This window comes from Panicum hallii, chromosome 9 (assembly GCF_002211085.1).
Source record: "Panicum hallii strain FIL2 chromosome 9, PHallii_v3.1, whole genome shotgun sequence".
Lineage (NCBI taxonomy): Eukaryota > Viridiplantae > Streptophyta > Magnoliopsida > Poales > Poaceae > Panicum > Panicum hallii.
In genome coordinates this window covers 70282863-70305644 of record NC_038050.1, presented here as the reverse complement: position 1 = coordinate 70305644, position 22782 = coordinate 70282863, and the positions used below count along the sequence as shown (strand labels likewise).

The following is a 22782-nucleotide window of genomic DNA, read 5'->3' as shown; positions in this document are numbered from 1 at the left end:
AAGAAGGTGCCACAGAGGCTAAAAGGTAATTTCGGTAGGACGGCGATTCGTCCGGCGATGCTATACGGTGCTGAATGTTGGCCTACAAAATGGTGACATGTACAGCAACTGAGTGTAACAGAGATGCGTATGCTGCGTTGGTTCTGCGGGCATACAAGAAGGGATAGAGTCCGGAACGAACAGATTCGAGATAGGGTCGGGGTGGCACCTATCGAGGAGAAGTTGATTCAACATCGGTTAACATGGTTCGGACATGTACAACGGAGGCCTCCCGAGGCGCCGGTGCGTAGTGAAGTTTTAAAGCGGGGCGATAATGTAAAAAGAGGTAGAGGTAGACCTAGACTAACTTGGGACGAGACGGTTAAGGAGTGGAATATCGCTATGGAATTAACTATGGATAGGAGCGTTTGGAGATTAGCAATTAACGTACCTGAACCGTGACCTTTGTTACTTTTTGTTTAATCCCCTAACTTTTCCTTTGTCATGTGACCTTTTTTGTTTCTTATTCTTGTTTTCTGTTGGTTTCATCTCTAGCCTACCCCAACTTGATTGGGACAAAAGGCTAAGTTATTGCTGCTGTTGTTGTATAATGGTGACCGGTGTTAACTGCTACTAGATCAGGCATTCATATGAAAATGTTATAGTGGAAAATCGTCGCTGGAGAATAGCAAACCTCGTGAAACCCAGAATCACTCACCAATTCAAACCAAATAAATGTGCAGAACACAACAGCGATTACACACAAATCAGCCGGAAGATGGGTAGAAAATCTCTTAAAAAATGTGGCTCATGACAAGAATGCTGCCCTTTGACCCGAATGTGCCGTATCAAACGATTCGTATTGAATTTGCAGATATCATCAACTGTTAATTTCTCATCTTTCAGAATTTCAGATGATGTCCTCGCGTCGCAAACAGAACAGAGCAGTACAGAAGAAGACTATGAAGCCCAAGGGATTATGAACAGCCTCGCTCGTCGCCCTCGGCCCTTCCTCACTGGCTGACGAGGGAGCCCTCGGCGGCGGCCATGGAGCGGCAGTAGTCGGCGACCTCGCGGAACCTGGGCACGCTCCTGAGGTCGACCTTGGTGCCGTCCCTGAGCGTGATGATGATGTCGCCCCACTCGCCGATGAACCGCGGCACGACCACCACGGACGTCACGGAGGAGTAGGGGAAGTCGGTGCGGTCGGCGCCGGAGAGCCCGGACACCACGGTGACCCGCCGGGAGGTGAAGCGGTATCGCAGGATGAACGCGCGGGACACGGCCGCCAGCGTCAGCGGCAGCCATAGCAGGGTCAAGCCCAGGAGCAGGTTCGCCGCGAGGTCGCCGTAGTGGGCGCCGCCGTCGAAGAACACCGTCTCGGCTCCCTCGCCGCGCGCCCCCGCCGCGTCGGCCCGCGCGAGGACGAGTCGGGAAGAAGCGGCGCTAGCTGAGCGCGTGATCGGCGGGAGAGAGGCCGTGTGGAAGGAGAGCGCCGGCGGTAGCGTCGGGCGGAGAATGGAGGAGACGGCGGCGGTGGACGGCGGCGGCATGGCGCGCCGGTGGATTATCGCTGGACTCTGGTTGGTGGTGGAGAGCTGGAGGGATGGGAAGCGCGCGCGGTGGGGCTTCCCCCCGTTCTGGTGGTTATCGTGCGCGCGGTTCAAGCCGCGTGGACGAATCGGATTGGTGCACGTAGGCCTCTTTAGACCCACGAGTTCCCTGGGCCTCCTGGGCCTCGTTGCTCTGCCTTACCATTTGAGCCCGCTCGCCGCTGTTGGTCTCCAAACTTGGGCTGATGAACTGAAGCTGCTTGTGGGCCGAAACTGCTTAGGTTCAGAAAAGACGGAAGAATTTTTCTTATGATCGCAGTTAACAAATTGCTTAGGAACCTAGACAACTAACGTTACAGCATTCACATGCAACTGTCCTTAATGATCTTTCCAAATGCCAACTAGAGTGCTGGGCTGCTGACTTGCACTGTACGTTGTTTTTTCTTTTCTTTTTACTGCTACCTGTACATGTCTGAAACTCTGAATGTAGTAGTAGTATCCTAGATAGGTCTCCTCAGGAAGAAGACATGCAAATGCAGCCCTACCCTCCAGCTCTTCTCCAATCTCCATCACAGATCATTACCTGACAAAAGCACGAACAGTCTGAACGCAGCGACAGGCACTGACGACGACCGCGATATTCCCGCACACGAGATCCGCAGGAACGTTTGTTTCCCCGGACGGCCAGAGAACGCAGGGGCAATGTGGCATGGCATCGCGCCAGGAAATTGCCAACCTTTTCCTCTTCAGAGTTGAAACGTGGCGTGGAACGCGGCCTCGCGCAGCGCAGCCGCGGGGGGCGGCAGACATCTCCGCCTACACGCCATGTGCGTTACACCTGTCCTCCCTCCTCGCCCGTCCCGTTAGGTAACGTCCGGCAGCCAGCAGCCCAGCAGGCCGACGCGATGCCACGGAAAACTCCGCGAAAGGCACGCGCAGGTTGCCGAGGCTCGAAGCAGAGGCGAGGCGAGGCGACAGGCACAAGTGCTCGGCGTCTTGGCCATTGCTGGGAACGAGTCGGAGGATCCGTTGGTACAGCACCCTCCTACCTGTATCGATCACATGACGGACGCGGAGTTTTCTAGCGTGTGTGTGCGTGCCATGCTGCTACTGGGGTGTGCGTGTCTGTCAGTCAGTTGGGGCGAGCAGCAGCAGCAGCAGCAGTTGGCGACACATGCTGACATGCCCCGATGCCTGCTGCGGAATCTGTTATTCCCCTCTCATTCCCTGCGGCGCGCCACTAAAAAACTCACTCGGCTCCGCCATGGCCGCCCCGGCTGACTTTCAGCCGCCGCCGGTTCATCACCATGTGCGGTTTCCATCGCAGCACCAACCACCCGCCCTCGGAGCTACATGCCGAGGCCACACCCACCCGGTTGGTTTTCATCGGCAGGGCAGGCTGCCAGGTTCCATGGAGGATGCAGAGCGGTAAATCTCCATGGATTGGGGTCGATCTCGCCCTCGAGCTGGGGCATGGGGGAGGAGGACACATGGTGGTCAGCCGGGCACTGTGCTGTCACATGGAGCGGACAGCGGAGGAGGAAGGGCCCCTGGGCGGCTGGGCAGGCATGGCCCTGCTGCTGATCGATCTCAAAACAAAGGCACCGAGACTGAGCCCCCCATGGATGGAACAGTTTGGACGCACTATGCAGCATGCGTACATGCCATCACCGGCAGCTGACTGACCGGCCTCTCCGTCCTCGCCCAGCCCGGCGATCGATCGGGAGCATCTCGTACGCACCTGGGGCAGACGTACGTAGACCCTACTGCTACTGGCCTTTCTGGCCTTTCCTTTTCCTTATCCCTGATGTGCCGGAAGAAAATTGCGTATACTAGCTAGAACTAGAAGGTGCATTAATCTGAATACAAAGCAGAAGAAATTGGAGGATGTCCTGCCTGCACTGAAGAAATAAGCAAACCCATGGTGTTCGTCAGTGTGCCAGATTCAGAAACTGAACAGTTAGAAGCACATACGGATTGGAATGTTCTCTCCTCACTTTCTCACCGGTTCATGATACCGGTCGGAATCAATGGGCCGGTCGTGCATCCGTGTATATATACAAGTCCTACCCGGGTACCAGCTGGTGTACGAGCATCTCGCGATTCACATCTGGACCAGATCGATCAGGCTGTTCATGCCGGTACTGAACTGTGTGCCCCAGCTAGTCAGCAGCTTGTAGCTCGGGCTCGTGGCCGCACATTGTCCAGCACTACTACTGCTCATCTGACACCAAATTACCCACCAGAGCCGTTCCACAGGCTACCCTAATCAACCATGATACGAGACAAAAAAAACCCTGTGTCCTTTCGCAAAAAGTAAAATGTTTTGCCTGCTGTTTTCTCCACGGATAGCCCGATCGGCCATGGATCGTCGATCTGTAAAGAGAGGAGATGGCGAAAGAGATGATGTACTTGCGGCCAGAGACGTTGTGTGAGGGGAAAAAAAAACTGAAAAGCGGGCGGCCGCCGTGGGCCCCGCTGGGCAGAGAGGTACGGGGCCAGACACGGTCCTTTGGTTTCTTGCGCCTGTAGCGCTTGGCCCCGCCGCTGCCGATCAAGATCAACTCCACAAAGGGATTGCTCCACGCCTTGTGGACCCTGCCCATGACGTGACCTACACGGAACACCATGTATGCTCACTGTTTTGCGGTTTCTCTTTGCTTTTTTTTTAAAAATATTTTCTTGTTACTCCTGTCCCAGTAAATGTACTGTGGAGATGAAAGTGCTATTTACTGTTTATTTTTTTTAAAAAAAAATGCAATTTTCTATTGAGATCATGCAGTAACAGTTCAGAGCAGCGGACAATTTGCAATTTCTCCCAAAACTGCACATGCTTAATTTTCCTTGGTTCCTTTGATGAGAATTTTATGGTATCCAATCCTAGCATTCTTTTTCCTTTTTACCACCGTTGATGATTTGGCGCCCTTGCAATTCCCATCCCCCCAATGATTTGTCGCCGGTCGTAGGCAAGCAATCTAGCGAGGTCCAATTCAGACAAACTGTAGCTGCCAGCAATGAGCCAATGCATGACGTGAACGTACGGCTCATGAGATCAAGCCTGCAGACCGCTGCAGCAGGTAGAAATGAAAAACATAGACATTCCTTTTCACTATTTAATCAGGTGTTTATGCTATAAGAGTGCGGGGTGCTTGCTGCAAGCTGCAATGCTAAGCTCCATTGTGATCAATCATCAATGAGTGCTTACCTCAAGAGGCCATCTTGAGAGCCACCAGTACACAGTTTGTTACACACTTGTGTTTGTCCCTGACTGGACGAGTTGCCAATTTGCCACAAGATTGATTGATTGAGCTCTGTCAAAAAAGAAAACAAGTTGGCTTTTTTCAGAAGCGTAAGTGGTTGGTGAGCAACCTCTGATCTCGTGGAAAGGGTAAAAGCAAGGGGGCCCAGGGAAACAGAGATAGCTGTCCAAATGCTGCTGTTGCCATGCTTCTCTGTTCATGCTTCTTTGATCACAAATTTCACAAGAATGTAGTAGATGGATCGGTGTTCAGGGTCAGTATGTGATGGGGGTAGCTAGATTTGACACTTGCGACATTCATTGTGAATATGCTTAAGTGCAGCACACTACTTCACTCTACACTGCGCGCGCGCGCGCGCGTAATAACCTCAACGAACTTTATCCTTTTTCGTAAAACATCTTAACCTTATACAAGTATATATAGAAAACCATTGAACACAATGTCTGCCACTGCATCATGGGTCACATGTCAAAAAACCAGCCACACATTCTATTTTTCAGAAATAAAATATAAATAGTAATACAACTAGATAGAGAGAGTGAGAGATAGAGATGGATGTACTGCTATTCATCCATACAATTTGCAAAAGAACACCCCATTCACCTATACAAATTACAACAGTGCCTCACAATTCACAAATTTTTATATGTGTCACCAAAAGAGGAAAAAAAACGCGAAGACCAAAAAAGAAAGAAGCTGCAAAAGATACTATCAAAATTCAAACCAAAATCTACCTAATTAAATTACACCACCTCACTTATTCCCCTTACAACCCCGGCCCCTTCTCATCAACTCCAATTACCCAAATTGCATCACCTTCTCAGTATCTCGTAGCTACCTGGCCAACCGATCAGATCAGATCATACACAGCTTTGTGCCTCTTCCACCATGTCACCAAGAATCCAAATGAATTCGTCGGATCTTTCTGAGATCACACCATTGCAATGCTATTGTGACATCCGTGATGGATCAATGGAAGTGCTGGTGGTCAGCCCACGGCCAGAACGGTGGCGGCTCGTCGACGCCGCACAGGAGGTTGCCGAAGCTGGCGGTTTCCGGAGCCTGGACGCCTCCGTTGCCGTGCTGCTCCAGCTTGGGCCCCGACGTGCTGTGCAGGAGCTGGTCCATGTCGACGCCGGCGGGGCGGCCGCCGACGGAAGGGTAGAACGGGATCATGCCGCCACCGCCGCCACCGGGGTGCTGATGATGCGAAGGCGGAGGGTCTGGGCCCTCGGACGGCGGCGTGCGCGAGATGTCGAGGTTGATCTCGGAGCTGTTCTCGCTGCGGTTGCTGCAGGACGCCTCCGTCTCCTTGTTGAGGTTGATCAGCTCCGACCCTGCCTCCCTGCCCTTCAGCGCCAGTATCTGCAGTGCCACACGAGCAAGAACTGATCAGCAGACGGTCAGTAAACACACAACAGCGTTGGATTCAATTGATCTTGACTCCTTGAGAGATCATGAGAATTATGTGTCCGTTGATGTAAGTTCAGAGCGGAAACGTCAGGGAAGATAATCTATCACTGTAAACCTAGGACGTTCTTGCTAGTACTATTAGTTTGACGCGAAATTCTTGGTACTACAACACGGTCCCAATCGAGTATCATCTGATAGAAATAATGAGTACATTTGCATTCCCAATCACACGAGTACTGATTGTGCCAAAAGTTCTGCAATGTACAGTGCCCACATCATGGCAATTTCAATTCCGATTGGAAAGCAAAGGGACACTGCACTGCACACATGCGCGCTGAGACGAGGCACAGAGATGCCGGACCGGCGATGATGAAGCCATTGACTGCGCCAGCCACAGCATCTTCCTCAATGGACTCGCTTGCAGTGTCGCAGAGAGGGTGGAGAGAGAGAGAGAGAGAAAGGAGGAAGAAGAAACAGAGGCTCGCTGCATATTCTGCTGATGACCTTTCCAATTCCCGCGACAAAAGCCACTCACTGGCCGCCCTGCCGCTGCAGCATCAAGATTCCACAAAGGCAGGCAGGCGGTACGTAGGCGCGCAGGTGAAAAGGCAGCGCCGGCCATGGGCGCCGCTTCCAACAACCTTTCTGCTGCGGGCACTGAAACCCACATGGATCCCAGCTGAGCTATGCTAAGCTAGCTAGGCGTCACCTACCAATCATTGAGCTGGGAATTGAATTGAAGCCACGACCAATCAACCCGGATCATAACAGCGTGGTGCGGATCACAGGCTCGCGCGCGCAGCTAGATCCGGGCTGCCGGCGAGGATCGTCAGATGCGGCGAGAAGTAAGAGAACGCGGCGTGGTTGAATAATCGCGGTACCTCAGCCTGGAGCTTCTTGTTGTGGGAGAGGAGGGCGTCGTTGTCGGCCTTGACGGCGTCGAGCTGGCGCTTCAGCGCGTCGTAGTCCTTCTCCAGCTGCTTCGTCTTCCACCGCGCGCGGCGGTTCTGGAACCAGATGGCCACCTGCCGCGGCTGCAAGCCCAGCGCGCGCGCCAGCTGCAGCTTGCGCTCCGGCTCCAGCTTGTTCCCGAGCTCGAAGTTCTTCTCCAGCGTCCGCACCTGCTCCACGTTCAGCCGCCGCTTCTTCTCCCCAGCCTGCGAACCGTCGTCCGACAGCTCGTCCTCGTTTCCGCCGCCGCCGTTGGCCTCGTCGCCGCCTCCGGCCTCCGCGCCGTACATCGGCCGCTTCCCCAGCATTGGCGCCATACCTGCATCCATGCGCGCGGTGTGGATCAGTTTCCTGTCGGAGGCAGCTGTTAACTAGTGATCGATCTGCGCGAGGGGGTGGCTGCCATGGAATAAACTTCATGCCGATCGATCGATGTGTGCCTGCGTACCTCGAAAGTCTTGGAGGGAGGGGCATTGGGAGGAGGGGAGGAAGGGGTTGTGGTGAGGGTGAAGGGGAGGAGGGAGATGGTGCTCATGGTGGTGGTGGTGGTGGTGTTCTTGGGGATCATGATCGGGAGGTGTCTGCTGCATTTGGAGGAGGAAGTTTGGAGGGAAGAAGGGCGAGGGGGAGGACGCCATGCCATTGCTGGCCATTGGCCTCATCAAAGGAGGAAGGCAAGGAGCATGGGGAGTATTTGAGAGAGAGAGAGAGAGAGAGATAGAGAGAGAGAGAGAGAGAGAGTGGTGAGGAAATGGAAATATAACAGGGTGGTGGTTGTTATAAAAGGAAAAGGAAATGGAGCTTATTATTAAAAATCCAAAAAAACTTTTCTCGAGATAATCAAAATAAATTCTAGGGTTTCCTTAAGATGACATGTATTTATGATGCAAAAAAGGTACAAGATTGGTATACACAAAAGGTTATAGCATATATATAATATGTCCTAGTGCTCTTTATATATTCTGGAAAAGTATGGCCTAGTGTTTTCAAATTAATTTTCTAAAAAAATACTAGTGTGGCAATGCTTAAGTGAAATGCATGAGCTGGCACAAAGGGAAAAATAAAGGACTAACTTCCTAAAGGCTAACCCTCAAAATGAATAGGTCCTAGCTTCTACTGTTCCTTTTCTTTTTTTAAGTAGAATCTAAATTTGTTGATACACCTTTTTATCTTTGTGATGTCCTTTTCATTTTTTTATATTGATCTTCTACCCATACAATGACAGTGTATTATAGGAAAAAATGACTAGAGACATGTGTTGGTTATTGAGTAGAATGCATTGCTGGTCCTCAAACTTGGTTCAGGATGTCATCCCGGTCCACAAACTTTCAAAATGCACATTTAGATCCTCAAACTTGCTAATCGTATCACGTGAAATCCAAATCATCATTTTTAAGTTATAAATTGGAAGTGTTCAACTTATGTGGAGCTTACATGTGGGTCTAAATTTATTCTTGAAATTTTCTCCTCGGCTCTTATATTTTCTAATTTTTCCAAAATTTTATTTCAAAACTTTATGCCAAATATTTTCTTTTCCAATATTTCCTCCAAAATTTGCTCCCCAGCTCTTATATTTTCTAAACTTTTTTTACAAATTTCATCATATGAGTTTCTTGGTTTACAATTTTTTGATACAGATCTTTTGTATTTGAATATATTTATACAATTGGTATGAATTATTTTGGTATGAATTATTTAAATATATTTATACAATTGGTATGAATATATTTATACAATTGGTATGCATATATAATTTTTTATTATAAAATTATACAATTTTTGATTTAGCTTAAACAACTGTGATTTGGACCTAACATGGTATGATTAGCAAGTTTATGATTTGAATGTGCATTTTGAAAGAACCATGTTCATGGACATGTTCGTGGACCGGCGGTGCATTTTTCTCTTAGTTATTTATCACACCACCAAGATATCGAGGGACCGTAGAATGAGGAGAGATGGTTGACGATATAGGGAAAATACAAAAAGTGTCTCAACATATTGCACAAAATGGCTCTAGTAGACATTGCCAAGGATCTAATAATTACACATTTTTTTCATCGGACCAAAAGCTACATTGATGATGACCCAATGACAGTGTACACATGATTCCAACTTGATGAGCAGATGAGTAGCGTATCTCACTCCATCATAGCCGGCACCGGCAGCAGTGCAATTATGCTTGCATGCACACAAGGTAACTTTAAAGTGCATCACCTCTACCTAGTTGAAGCCTTTTCCTAGCTAGATGCTGCATGCATGCACATTTGTTAGAAAAATCGGGGGGCGCCATTACATTCATGTGCAATTTTTCGGTGCGTGCGATCAACCATCCAGTGTCCTATCCATAACACATCATAAGTTTGATTTGGATCTATGCTAGTTAGCTGATTCTACCGCGCGATGATCTGGATAGTCTGGTCCGATCCTGGCCGTCGATTTCAGTCGCCAAGTAGCTAGAATCGTGAATCCTAACCAATCGACCCACGCACGTTCGGCACGCCGCACACACGCACGTATATATAGTTGGTACGCAGCTGATCACGAGCAGCGTGAGCCCTACTACCAATCTGGATGCTTTGAAAGCTTCGTATGCGCAGGTGACGGGTGGATCTATGCATGCATGATGGATCCCATCCACTCTGGACTCTCGCCACTGGGCATATGGATGCTGCTGCCTAGATTGTGTCTTGCGTTGGCTAGCTAGCTCCCCACGTTAGAGAAAAAAAAACCGAAAAAATTTGGGCACAGCCAGGGATGGACGGCACGCATTGGGCGGAGAGTGACCTATGCACACCACGCACCGCGTCGCGCGCATGTGGTCAGATCAGATCAGATCCAGCCGGCCGGCGGCCGGTGGTGTACTACGTCAATGCATGCCACCGTGTGATGGGTTCCTTCCAGCCGTTGATCTGTGACCGTGTGGCACGAAGCTTCAGGCAGGTACCACTCCTACCTACTGGTCCGTCGCACACGAACATGCTGCAACGTTACACGGTAAGCTTTTACAGGTCGTGCAATTTGCAATGCGAGGCTTGGATCAGTAAACGCCATGTGAGATGAGCGAGCGAGAGAGAGGAGGGGGCGAGGGGCCGAGCCGGTGGGGAGATCTAGGTGGATGCACGCCGCATGCAGCAACAGGAGGGGCCGGGAGATGCAAGGGGCGGGTGGGTGGCCCCGCGCACAGCGAGACGTGCAGCGTACATGGCTCATGGGCGCGGGCCCACCCCCGTTCCCGGTGCTCCCCGCCTGCTGCTAGTGCGAACCGGGTGGCCCTGGCGCTAGTTGGCCTGGCCTGCTGGCGTTTGCGCGAGGCCACAGCGGCACATGGCCTTGTTAGTTAGGACAGCGGCGACCGGCGAGGAGAGATCCCAGCGGCCGGCGCATGCGGCATCCGCCCCCCGCTTCCCCTTGGACGGACCCTGCTTCCTCTCTCCCTCCTGCGCGCGAGGGCACCCATGCTCGCTCGCTCGCTCCAGCGGAACGGCGGCAGATGCAAATGCCTTGCCTCCACCGGCCGGGGCCTTCCCCTCCCCTTCCCCGGCCTCTCCATAGTATCCCGCCGTCTAGGAGCGGCTACGGTACACTTGGACCGGTATCTCTTTAAAAAAAAATGTTATTTTTATCTCCCTAAATTCGGACTTGCAATATCGGACATATGACCTTTTCTATCTGGTTTCTCTCATTGTTTTTTCTCCTTTTCTTTTATATTTATTTTGGCTGAATCTTTAAAAAATCATACTAAATCAAAAAAATCATGTCTTTTATATTTTTCTTGTTAGACTATGTTTATTTTCTATGTCAACCAAAATAAACATAAAGGAAAGAAACCAGCTAGGGAGGTTATATGTCCGGCATCGCGAGTCCGAGGAGTCCAGACGAACGGTTTTATAGTCTAAGGAGGAGGAAATGCGGATTCGTTCCAAAGTTCAGGAAGGTAAAACGGATTTTTTTCAAAAAAATACACTTGAACCTCATGTGAGCCGTCAAAATAATTACCCGGCGTACAGGGAAACGGTAGTGTTGACGGTACATCACTGCTAGATAGACATGGTGCGTTCAGATTTCGACAAATCATTCACGTGTACGAAACCAAACATACGGTGAGTGTTACTTATGGTAGGGATATAGTATGTGTATAACCATAGATACATCACACTAGTTGTTGGGTGCTGGGGGCAGCTAGCGAGGCCCTTTATTTGTTTTGTGTTTCTTGCATGGTAGTGGGTGTGTACAGCCGCACCGGGCCGTTTGGAACCTTCTCGCGCGCCCCAACCCTCACGTGCCAGCCACATCCTCCCTGCGCGCATGTTCGCCCTCGTCCTCCTCCCCCAGCGCGTATTTTTCCATGCCAGGCCATCCACTTGCGCGCCGACGGCGATTCCATCCTCAACTCGACCACGCTACTGCTAGCCCACTAGCTAGCTAGTAGTACCTGCGACAGAAGAAGAGCTAGCGTTGAGCAACGACATCGCAGTAGTAGGTGACAAATGGCGGAACGGATCGGAGTGGAATGCCCCGTCCCGGCAGGGTTGATAAACAAAAAAACCTTATCCGCGTCGCGTCACCGTTGGAGGAGTACGTTGCCGCGTCGGATTGCTGACCACGCTAGCTACCTGGTGCAGTGTAGCTCGCAGCAGAAGAGTCCGTTGCAGGTTCTCAGTCGACAGTAGTTTCCTTGGTTTCGTGCTGCCGGCAGGCAACATGTTTCTGTTGTTTACTCCTCGACTCGAAATCGTTCGTCTCCACCGCCGTTCACTAGCGATGGATCGTCGATAGGCAGCTAGATTATTTTCAGCAACGACGACCAGCTTTCACTTACGTTTTGTGTCGTCGTCGTCGTCGATTCAGTGCTTTGGTTTCACTTGGGCCTCAGGCCCATCCATCGATCTAGATTGTTGGGCTGGCCCGGGAATTCCAATTCGGGAAACCGACCGAATTCCCTACTTCCAAAAGGAAAAGGGACCGAATTTGAGCACCCATTCCCCAGCCTTGTCCCATTCACGGGTCACGGTGTCGAAGCAGTACGTGCCGGCGGTGCTCTCCTGCTGGTGGGGGGTGCCAGTAGGTCGTGGCGCCGTCGACCGCCATGGACAGTCGGCCCAGGGAACGAACGTCCCCGGGGTCGCGGAGGAAAGGAGCAGCGGGCGGCGGGAGGGGCCAGCACCCGGAGGAGGACGAGGAGAGCACCTCCAAGGGGAAGCGACTCTTGAGCGCAATGTCCATGACGTCGAGGGTTTCACAGCGGTCGCTGTCGACTCGCTGGAAAATGCACGGCTCCTCGCCGGCGTCCGAGTCGGAGCAGCAGGCGGCGTGGGCTTTGGTGCGGGGGACGGAGACCGCCACGTGCATGTACCCTTGGGAGCGTCGCCCTATCGCCCCGTGTCGCCGACTTGTTTGCCGCCGATCCTCTTCTTCGCTGCCTCTGCCGCTGCCGCCGATCCGTAGAACAGCGGCGATATATCAAGTGGTTTGATGTCAGTGCACACTTTCATATTACTAGAAATTAGATAACTATGTTAGATAAATTTTATGATGATAAAACTTATTTCACATCCTATAAACTTTCTCATCCTCTCTCCTCATTATATCAGCAAAATTAATAATATAATATATTAGAATTTAATATTATAAAACTATCCATAAAATTCCTATTAAGACTGGTCTAATGAGTAGGGACCATGGCTACGCTCAACACGAGGTTCAGAAAACCGATGATGACCCGTCTAATCAGCACACGAGGTTCTTGCCAAACTATCAATAGCTGAATCTGGAAAGATCGAAGAGATGAGGAATTGACGGCGGCGAGTTAGGGTAGGTAGCGGCAGCGAGTTAACGGTCCTAGCCAGACTCCAATGAACTTGGGCTGGACCAGAAGTTTGTGATTACCTTCGTGTGTATACGGCCCAACCCAATAATCATTGTCAAACTGGCCGTGCACATCATAGTTCCCTTCTCTTCTTCTCTTGCGGATCTCATTCCCAGACATCAGAGGTGTGAGTAACCGATGTTGTTTCTTCCCTTAAAAAAAACGATGCAGTTTCTTCAACATAATACCACAGATCTCATTCTTCTTTTTATCAGGAAAAGATTTTTTTAAAAAAAGTTCTTCTATTTGGCAATTCGCATGTACTGGCTACTTGACTACTTCCCCAAGTTATGCTGCATTTCCATATTATAAAAAAATAATCATGCTGCATTTTTTTCCTTGCACCCAAAGCTGCACGCGTATATGTAACTTCGTGCAAGTGCTACAAAAGAGAAGCTCCAAAGCCAGAGCCCCTGTGAACAGGGTCCTCGAATCAGGGGCAGAGAAGATGCGTACAGAAAAAGCAGCGCGAAAGGAAGAAATCAATGATTGTTTGACTAACACGGCCCTAAACCAAAGGTTAATTCACTAGCTGCTGCTGCTATGGCCATAAACAAACAAATGAGGGCCATTCTCCGACTCCTTTTAATTTAAAAACATGAAAGACCACCATTTGAACTTCCCTCCAAAAGTTCAGACTCCCAAGTGTGAATGTTCCAAAACCATTCTCTTCAGGAGGGGGGAAAAAGAATGTTTTAGAACTGTTATTGCCTATTCTTTTTGTGTCAATCACTGCATTGGGCAAACTTTATTCATACACTGCTAGTAAATCTCAGCACTTGTCAAGTCTTAATCCTGGCAGTAGTTTTATATCCCCAATGGCCAAAGCCAAATATATAAAGGATCCTAAACCCCAGAAACCGCGATCCCAAAAGATCAGTCCTCCAGCTCATCCATCCACTGCTTGGAACCTCACAACATTGTGCTCCTGGCTGATTGATCAGTGATCACACTGGCACCCTGGTATCCCAATCCAAATTACTAGCTCCCTCGCATTGCCAGTTAGCCGCTGCCGCTGGCCTTGTTCACAGGCGCCATGGGGTGCACCACCTCCAGGCAAGCCCGGCACGACCTCCGGTACTGCCCGTCGCCGCTGGCGCTGCCGCGGAGCCAGTCGTTCCCCGCCCGGTGCCCCAGCGACGCCGGCGTCCACGTGGTCCGGCTCACGTCGTCCACGCTGGGCTCCCTCGAGCTCGAGAAGGCCCTGCCGCGGGCGCCGGAGCCCGCCGTGGCGCGCGCGCCGACGAGGCTGGCGCCGCGCACGCCCACCATGACGCCGCCCAACGAGCCCGAGGACATCGACGCGTGGGCGCTCATGGCGGGCCTGGAGGACCACTCGCCGCTGCTCACTGCACCGTTCGGGCGCCACTCCTTCTCGTTCCCGGTCGCCACGGCGCCGCAGGATCTCACCGCGTTCGCCAAGGTCACGCCGCTGCCGCTGCCCCAGCCTCACGCCGCCGTCGCGACGGACGGCGGCGAAGGGAAGGCGAGCAAGGAGAAGACGCCCCCGCGCCGGGCGGTGCTCTACTTCACGTCGCTGCGCGGCGTGCGCGCCACGTACGAGGACTGCTGCCTCGCGCGCGCCATCCTCAAGGGCTACGGCGTGCGCCTCGACGAGCGCGACGTGTCCATGCACCGCGGCTTCCGGGACGAGCTCAACGGCCTCCTCGGCGTCACGGGCGGAGGCGCGCTCGCCAAGTGCTGGGCGCCGGCCGCGCCCGCCCTCCCCAGCCTGTTCGTGGACGGGGAGCTCGTGGGCAACGCCGAGGAGCTGAAGCGGCTGCACGAGGCCGGGGAGCTCGCGGCGAGGCTGGCCGGGTGCGAGAGCGCGGCGGCCGCGGGCGACGCCGGCGCGTGCGAGACCTGCGGCGACGTGCGGTTCGTGCTCTGCGAGACGTGCTCGGGCAGCTGCAAGGTGTACGTGTACGACGAAGACGGGCACGACGATGAAGAAGACGCGTCGGACGAGGACGGCGGCGGCGGCGGCGGCGGCGCCGGGTTCCGGCGGTGCCCGGACTGCAACGAGAACGGCATCGTCAGGTGCCCCGCGTGCTGCTGCTGAGGCGTTTGCGGTTTTGGACACTCGACGTGACGGGCACAATTCTTTTTCCCTTCGCGCGCGCCACTTGGATGTGGTGCACGCTAAGCCCCCTTGTGGTTTGTGAATGATCTTGTATTCTTGCGTGCGTGATCGACGGTCCGCGATGACCGTGGCGTCTCTGTTTGGACTTTTGGCCGGCACGTTAACATGTGCCAATGCTTCATCAGTGGCGTTTCCTGAGGAACTGAACTCTCTCTTGCTCGATAACGAGCTGGATCTTCCGCCGGCCTGAGTGGCCGTGGACTGCTTCGTCTACGCGTCGCTCCTTTTGCTCGCTGCACGACACGGGCGCGGTAGCCGTTGCCTGGTTGGAGCAGTTGGTTGCGATTCAAAGCCGGCGCCGTCGCGGCGCGTTTTTATATACTAGTACGCAACAAAAGCGAGCCGCAAGAACGGGACAATTGGAGCAAAACAAGGCGCTTCCATTGCTCCGACCAAAAATCTTAAACGGCGGACAATACATAGTAGATGCTGGAGTAGGCCTCTAGCTCTAGACCAATCATGAACATCATCTAGTACTGCGGCCTCTACTACTCTAGAGCACTAGTAGTAGTTTCTGAATTCTGATCACGCAAACACACAGTTCATGCTGCACATTTTGGTCGATCGAATCCCTTTTTTTCCCCTGATCAGTCCGCTGAGCTACACACATGCATGATCGGCAACAGGAGCAAGCGCGACCGCTGCCGGTCGACCGAGCCCTCACGACGCACCAGCTTTTAACTGACCTACTCGCTCCTTACACTAGCTAGCTAGCAGAGACCAGACCTTGCTACCAGCTGGTGCTGGATGCTCACGTTACCTTTCTCCACTTGCCCACGCCTGCCTATCTACCGGACACAACAAGCACACACTGCACGATGGTTTTCCCGTTCTTATTCTGTTCAACATACAAACTCTTCTTGCACGCCGGCCTGATCCGGCCGGCGGCGGCCAGGCGGGGCCGGGCTCAGTGGCCGCCCCCGCTGACGGCCCGGAACTGGCGCTTCGAGATCCTGGGCAGAATGAACAGGCCCACGATGCCGCCGATGAGCGCGAAGCCGGACGCCACGCCGAACGCCGGGATGTTCCCCTTACCGAACAGCGCGTCCCACGGGCCAGCGCCAAGAGCGATGATCACCTGCAGACCAAAGCAGTTGCGGCCGTGAGCACACCGCGATCAAGGACAGACACAGGCAGACAGACCCTGCCATGAATTGAAATTTAGAGGCCGCAGAACAGCGCTGCTGACCTGAGGGATGACAATGGAGATGTTCAGGACGCCGGTGCAGAGCCCTTGACCGCCGCCTTTGCTGGCCGCCAGCTGCGCCGTCACCGCGAAGGGGACGCTGTACAGGATCTGCACGGTTCACGCGAAGGTCACGGCCGTGTCAGCAGCAAATCCTTGTTGGTACATGCCGTGGCGTTCGGTGAAGATATGCTTACAGCGAGGGGGACACCGAGGAACGCGAACAGGACCAGGCACACGGCCTTGATGCTCGTGCTCGCGGTGATGGCGTCCTGCACGTATCCGTGGTAGTCCTTGAGCGACCAGTAGCTGATGAGCGCGGTCGCGGCCATGGCGATGCAGACCATGAAGTTGCTCGTCACCCACACCAGCCTCGGGCCGACCTTCCGGCACATCGGCTCGATCAGGAAGGAGCTGAACCCTAGAACGATCTGCACGCGGTGGGGTGATGAAGCTCCTGGTCAGCAATTAATTGGGACGGAGAGTTTGCGGCTTCTGCAAATGCATGGAACGAATCTTACCGAGTTGAGCAGCAACCCGAACGAGCCAACTCTGACACCTTCGTCGAACGCTGCGATCTGAGCGTTGGTACCCTTTGGGTCGCCGTGGTAGATCTCACGGCCCATCCAGTCGGTGTCGTAGAGGATGAACGGGAACCACGAGAGCTGCAAGCACAGTGCCGGAGTCAGTACAGAATCCAGTCAGAGACTGAAACACCCTGAAATCAGTGAACAAGCTAGATGGATCTGTGTGGCGTACCCAAGTGAGGCCAGTTACAAGGAGCACGGACGGCATCCCAGGGGGCAAGTTCTTGAAGCCCTTGAACACGGCAAGTGGACCGGTAGGTTCAGCTTCAACCTCACCGTTCGCTTTTGTTGGAAGGTTTTGATTTCCTTTGTATGGTACTTCCTTGGCGAAGATCAGGGTTATTGTCAAGCAGAAGATCAGGAACACCTGAACACAAACAAAAAGAAAAAGAAACATCCAAGATTTAGCATCTGTTTTATTTTACTTATTTATTTTGAACTGGCCCCGACAGGTTAACAAGATTTAGCATCTTTGCAGATCATAAATCAACATGGGAGGAATATATGCGGAAAGAGAACGAAAAGAAAAAATATCCAAGTTTTAGCATCTATGCGAATCATAAATCAACATGGGAAGAATATATGCTTAAAGGTTGTTAATTGATACATAACCAGATTATATTTGTATTCACAAAATATCCTGTGAACATGTTGCGAGATATTTATAAAACTTACCACAGCCACCAGGAATGCACCTTTCAGGTTTGCACAGGCTTCACAACAGGCTCTTGTTTTCAGGAAGGGAAACCACCTGTATATGATGATAGAGAGCTCTTGTTATGCAGGATCCACATTTTCAGTAAACTACTTTTCAGATAGAGAGCTGGATAGAATTTGTATACAAGAGTGCAGGACTTACTTGTGCCAATTATTTGTGGAACCAGAGGAGTACCCTAGGATATTTCCCAACGCCATCCAAGAACAGAAGATTGAATTAGCCGCACTAGGGCCATGACGACCTGTCGAGCGGAAAACGAAAGAGTTGCAGATCAGGTTGCGAATTCCACTGATGTCACAACAGCTACTAGTACAGTAGTACTAGTCTTTTGCTCTAACCAACAATTGTTGGTAAAACCTGAAGTGAGTTAGCCGTGAAGTTACCTGACAAATCAGCCATTAGGGCACGAGCTGGACCCTGGCAGTTGAATGCAAAATGTCAGATTTTATTATAGATTTATAGTGCATTTGAAACTGATCCGTCTGAAACTCTGAACTGCTGATATAAATGTACTCACTTGCACGGTATTGTTGGAGAAGTCAAGTAACCAGAACCCCAGAACATAGACGATTGCAGCATGCCAACGGGGACCATGGTAGAGACTGCATTACACATCATCAAGTATCAGATCAGTTGAGACTGATGCCAGGCAAAAGATAATTCTGTTCGAGGCGGTAGCCCCAGAGCGAAGCAGCTAACCTGCACTCTTCCTTTGTGTCGCCCAGAGCAGCTCCGATGTCTGATGAGAATCCAACAATCACAACCTGCACATCATAAGCTTGAAAATATTAGTAGGGAACCTTGAGAGAGGAGCAACGGTGAGTTCGTTCCAGTTCAGTTCTAAGAAAATAGCGGTAGAGATTAGAGAGAGCGCGTGAGGTTCTCACGGCAAGGCAGATGAGCAGACATCCGGTCAGAATAAATGGCCTCCGTCTTCCCCATCTCGCGGTGCACCTGTCACTGTACAGACCGACGAGCGGTTGAACCTGAAAGGGAGTAGAAGAAGGATCAATGGATATTTACTGCAGTAAGAAAAAAATATTCCCTCCGTTCTAAATTGCAGATCATTTTGGCAAATCTAGATGCATAAACTTTGCTATGTATCTAGACACAATGATTATCTAGATGCATAAACAAAATCTATGTATCAAGATTTGGCAAAACGACCTGCACTTTGGAACGGAGGGAGTAACATTTGTGCAAAAATAGTATGGTACTCACCACTAAACCAGCAATAGGGCCACATAGCCACATGAATGAAGTGAGGGCATGTGAAAGCCCCAGAGTCTGCGCAAATATAGGCAAAATTCAGAGATCAGCGAGCAATTGAGAGTGCATGAGTAATGTTTATTTTGCACTGCAAAGAAAACTACGCTTTGTAACTGATTCTGATAAGTTAGCGAGACACATTACCATTAATGGAGAAAAGTACTTGCAACGAACCGAAATGAGACAGTGACAATTTCATTAATAGAGAAGAACATTATATCATTAGATAATTTTCTTAGTTGGTTTAATCTGTGCACGTCGAGATACATCGGGCAGGACATGTCTTTTTTTTTTCTTTTACAGACACAGGCAAAAAGGGAATATATCTGGCCCAAAGAAGGTTCCTCTTTTAATCCGACCATCCAGGTCGCACGGTGCGGTTAGGCAACGTGCCAGATCAAACCTGACAGATTCGCCTGCACACGCACCAATCGCCTCGATGGCACTTGGCTCAACAAGGCTACGGCCTACCCGCAGCGAGCATAAACTTTATCCAAAGTTGCCCGCCGAATAGGCATGGCTATACTAAAATATTCCATTCCATCAATAATGAACACTTTTTTTTTGGACGAACAGCCGTGAACAGTTCTTTTTTAATGGACAATGGGTGAAGGTTCTAAAACACATGCTGGTTTTGGTCGGCATGGGCAGGCACCGGTACAAGGCATGGTGCCGTGTCCGTGTGCGCAGAGAGGACTCCTTTATGACGTAAGATTCTCCTCAAAACGTAGAATCCGAGTTGGCTTTCAATTGCAATTTGACAGGGAATCCGTATGATGCAATGGAACGTTTGGATACAGCATGAAAAATACAGATATGGCTGGGCCTCATATTAGATTTCCTCTAAATTTTTTATTGGTTGATACGAATTATATGGGATTCTATTTCTAGGATGTCCAACAATATGTTTCAAAGGGGCACGTAGGAAAAAAAAATCATATAGGAATCAAATCATAAAGAAAATCCTCCACCAATTCTTTCCTAAATTCCTTTTTTTTTAAAAAAGAATCTTTTGATATAAAGGGGGCCGCACTAGTTTATATATTTTCAATTTTATTACTATCTATTTATATGTTTGAAAGAATATCATGCTTAATTGTTTCCATATCTGATTGTTCAGGTGGCAAAAAAATGAAAGGTGGGTGAAGTGGAAAAAATTATACGTGGCCTTTTGGACTATTTTATTTCTCTACCTAGAAAATTAGCCCGGAACATTACAAATTTGGCAATCACTTAAAAAAACTTTTGTTTTTGCGTCGATGAAAATACGGTAGGCCGGGGTTTGTTTAGGACGACCATACATAACGTGTGGCCTTTGTTTTGGAACTTTGGACGGCGGGCCAAATGGTCGGTTATGGTTTGAGGTTTCCCCATCCACCAGAGTTTGCAAACTTCTGGTAGACAAATCATTGGGCGAGAGGCTGCAGGTACGCCGGCCGACCACTGCACGCGGCCACCGTCCGCCTCCCGGTTTTTGGGAAAGCCTACCACTTTGAGTTTGAGCCATAGGACGTGCCATGGTGTAACCCTGGCACACACGAGGTGTCAGATGAAGTGGTGACTCAGGACAACATACTCCATGCTGCTACGTCACTCAAGTTCATCCACTGTATAAAACAAAGATGAAACAAATGTTTTTTGAAAGGTTTGACTTGTGCGCATCGTCAGAGATGAGCTCGACCGAGGTTCAGGCTCTAAGTAGGAGTAGTTGCTGGGGCAGAGGAAAAGTGGGCAATTAATACGACCCAACCCAAGGAGATGCATGATCGATGGAGCGATCGATCGGGAAGGGTCCATCGTCCATGTCTGGCGATGGCTACGCGCTCCAATCTAGATGAGACCACCGTCTAGTAGAAAACAAAGTGTAGCTATCAACAGCAAGTCTCGGCCACATGCGCATCAGATACTGACCATCAGTGCAACTACTTTCACTCGTAAGCCTGACGAGGTAAAGACAAAATGGAATTTTGGTCAAAGCTACCGTTTCAAAAACATTTAAGATATATATACTACTCGATTATTGTATACGCATTTTGTAAGGGGGGGGGGGGAACCTTTCTAGCCTGCGCGTGCGCGTCCGGATGCTCGATCACAGCCGTTGGAGGCGGCGACGATCGTACGTGTACGTGCGCGGCGCACGGGAACATATATTTTACAATAATCTCGTAGCATGCACGCACGCACGCACGCACGCGCACCGTGCACGTTGGGCCGCCACGCACGTTCGAGAGGATCGCGAAGAGCAAACGGCCGGGAGGGGGGCTCGTCGACGGGGGAAGGAAGAAGGAAGCTAGAGCGTGCGTCGATGTATACCTGCACGTAGGGCGTGAGGAGGGAGAGCTGCAGCGCCCAGCCGTACTGCACGCCGCCGGCGACCATGCCGGCGAGGATGAGCCTGCCGAGGCTGATCGACGCGGGCGCGTCCGCCGCCGGCGCCGCGCCGCCGCGCCCGCCGGCGCCGCGGACGCCCACCGTGAGCTCGAGCTCGCCGTCGCCTCGAGCCATGGCGTACGTGCTACGCCGCCGCCGCCGCCGAGGTCACCAGAAGATCCTTATATGGGTCGCCGGCCGGGAGGTCGAATTCGAATCGGGATCGAGGCAGGGACCAAAGGGGAAGCAGAGCTTTGGAAGGCGCTGGAGTCCCGGGCGGAGGGGGTGACGAGAATGGAAAGGGTGGGGGGAGGGGAGGGGAGCGAGGTGCGCTGGGAGCGCGGGGAGTGAGGCGAGCGAGGTGGGTTTGTGTCTGGAGCGGGGGGGGAGATGGCGAGGCATTTAAAGGCCGTGGTGGCCTTCGTTGCCCGCCCGCCCGGTCGGCGCGCGACGCAACCGACCGCACCGGCCCGGCCCGGAGCACCGGACCACCCTGGCCTGGCCTTGCCCGGATGCGGCCACCCGTCCGCCATCCTACGCACACCCTTCCACCAAGCAGGATGCTGCTGGTTGCTGGAGCAATTAATTATTGCTACATCCACAGGCATGCAGTGCCCTTATCCATCTGGGATAACCGGATAATTGCATGCTTTCCAGATCGTCTGATCTCGATCGGACCGATGCGGGGCGCTTTATTCGGCCCGTGAGGAGTGAACGTTTGGGTGCCCGTAGCGATTCCGGTCTCCACCATGCAGCGGCGGCAGGCCCTGCTGCTTGGCTTGCTCTGCATGGCTACGCCGGCGTCGTCAGTGCTTACTGCTTAGGAAGAAGCCAAGAGGCTAAACACACACGATCGGTGGTCTTTGGCAAGGTCAACTGCTGTGCCGCGCGCGTTCGTCCAAGCGCGGTGACGTGCAGGGTGGATGGGAGCTAGTGACACAGCACCACCACCGGACGGGGAGCCTTAACGCGCGCACGTACAGGCCGGCATGGTACCGGTGGAAGTCCTACGTGTGTCAACGGGGCGGGGCTTCACCGCTTCAGGGTGCGGGTTACGCCATCAGATGAGCCTGCTAATTTTGGGGTTCCCGTTGGCGTCGTCGTCGTCACTGCGCGTACATGATTGCTCAGAGCGGCAGAGCCCCGCCTAGCCCCTATATATAGGATGGGGGTCAAGGGCCGTAATCCGCGACGACGAACACGGGTTTACTGAGCTCCTCCCACGCATGAGCATGGCCGCATGCATGCAGAGCGACCGTCCCCATAAGCCCCCCATGTTTTTTGAGGGCCACAAACAAGATTGCATACACGGCGCACATGTAGTTGAAACGGAAAAGGATGAAACTTTGTTAGTCTCGTTCTGAGTTTCCATCCAACTTTCAACAGCTTCCACTTGGGGCCAAAGCACCATTAATCTATTTCTCTAGTCGTTGGAGTACTACTAGTAGGCTACAAGTACAGCACTGACGGATGCCAATTCATCA

The 22782-nt window shown here is 51.8% G+C and overlaps 4 protein-coding genes across 6 annotated transcripts; 1 reads left to right on the top strand and 3 right to left on the bottom strand.

The window, feature by feature from the left end:
• Positions 1-735: 735 nt before the first annotated feature.
• Positions 736-1619, bottom strand: LOC112876167. The gene has a single exon (XM_025940216.1). It carries the CDS (start codon positions 1530-1532, stop codon positions 993-995), a length of 540 nt encoding a protein of 179 aa, XP_025796001.1. The 5' UTR covers positions 1533-1619; the 3' UTR covers positions 736-992.
• A 3643-nt stretch (positions 1620-5262) lies between these two features.
• LOC112876175 (homeobox-leucine zipper protein HOX21-like) lies at positions 5263-7877 on the bottom strand. Of its 2 annotated transcripts, none has more exons than XM_025940224.1 (3): positions 7605-7877; positions 7087-7475; positions 5263-6157 (listed from the first exon to the last, which is right to left on the bottom strand). In XM_025940224.1, exons 1-3 carry the CDS (start codon positions 7816-7818, stop codon positions 5762-5764), a joined length of 999 nt encoding a protein of 332 aa, XP_025796009.1. In that variant the 5' UTR covers positions 7819-7877; the 3' UTR covers positions 5263-5761. The 2 variants fall into 2 exon arrangements, with proteins under 2 accessions (XP_025796009.1, XP_025796010.1); XM_025940225.1 differs by having other exon boundaries at positions 7087-7507; positions 7605-7777.
• A 5930-nt stretch (positions 7878-13807) lies between these two features.
• LOC112874346 (uncharacterized protein At3g28850-like) lies at positions 13808-15394 on the top strand. Its single transcript, XM_025937624.1, has one exon. The coding sequence runs from the start codon at positions 14062-14064 to the stop codon at positions 15085-15087; it is 1026 nt and encodes a 341-aa protein (XP_025793409.1). The 5' UTR covers positions 13808-14061; the 3' UTR covers positions 15088-15394.
• Positions 15395-15534: 140 nt separating this feature from the next.
• Positions 15535-21667, bottom strand: LOC112874345 (sucrose transport protein SUT1). Of its 2 annotated transcripts, none has more exons than XM_025937622.1 (13): positions 21242-21667; positions 18881-18946; positions 18547-18645; positions 18359-18423; positions 18177-18261; positions 18043-18076; positions 17801-17900; positions 17617-17692; positions 17114-17308; positions 16876-17019; positions 16552-16785; positions 16358-16465; positions 15535-16246 (listed from the first exon to the last, which is right to left on the bottom strand). In XM_025937622.1, exons 1-13 carry the CDS (start codon positions 21431-21433, stop codon positions 16076-16078), a joined length of 1569 nt encoding a protein of 522 aa, XP_025793407.1. In that variant the 5' UTR covers positions 21434-21667; the 3' UTR covers positions 15535-16075. The 2 variants fall into 2 exon arrangements, with proteins under 2 accessions (XP_025793407.1, XP_025793408.1); XM_025937623.1 differs by lacking the exon at positions 21242-21667 and adding an exon at positions 19073-19090.
• Positions 21668-22782: the final 1115 nt, after the last annotated feature.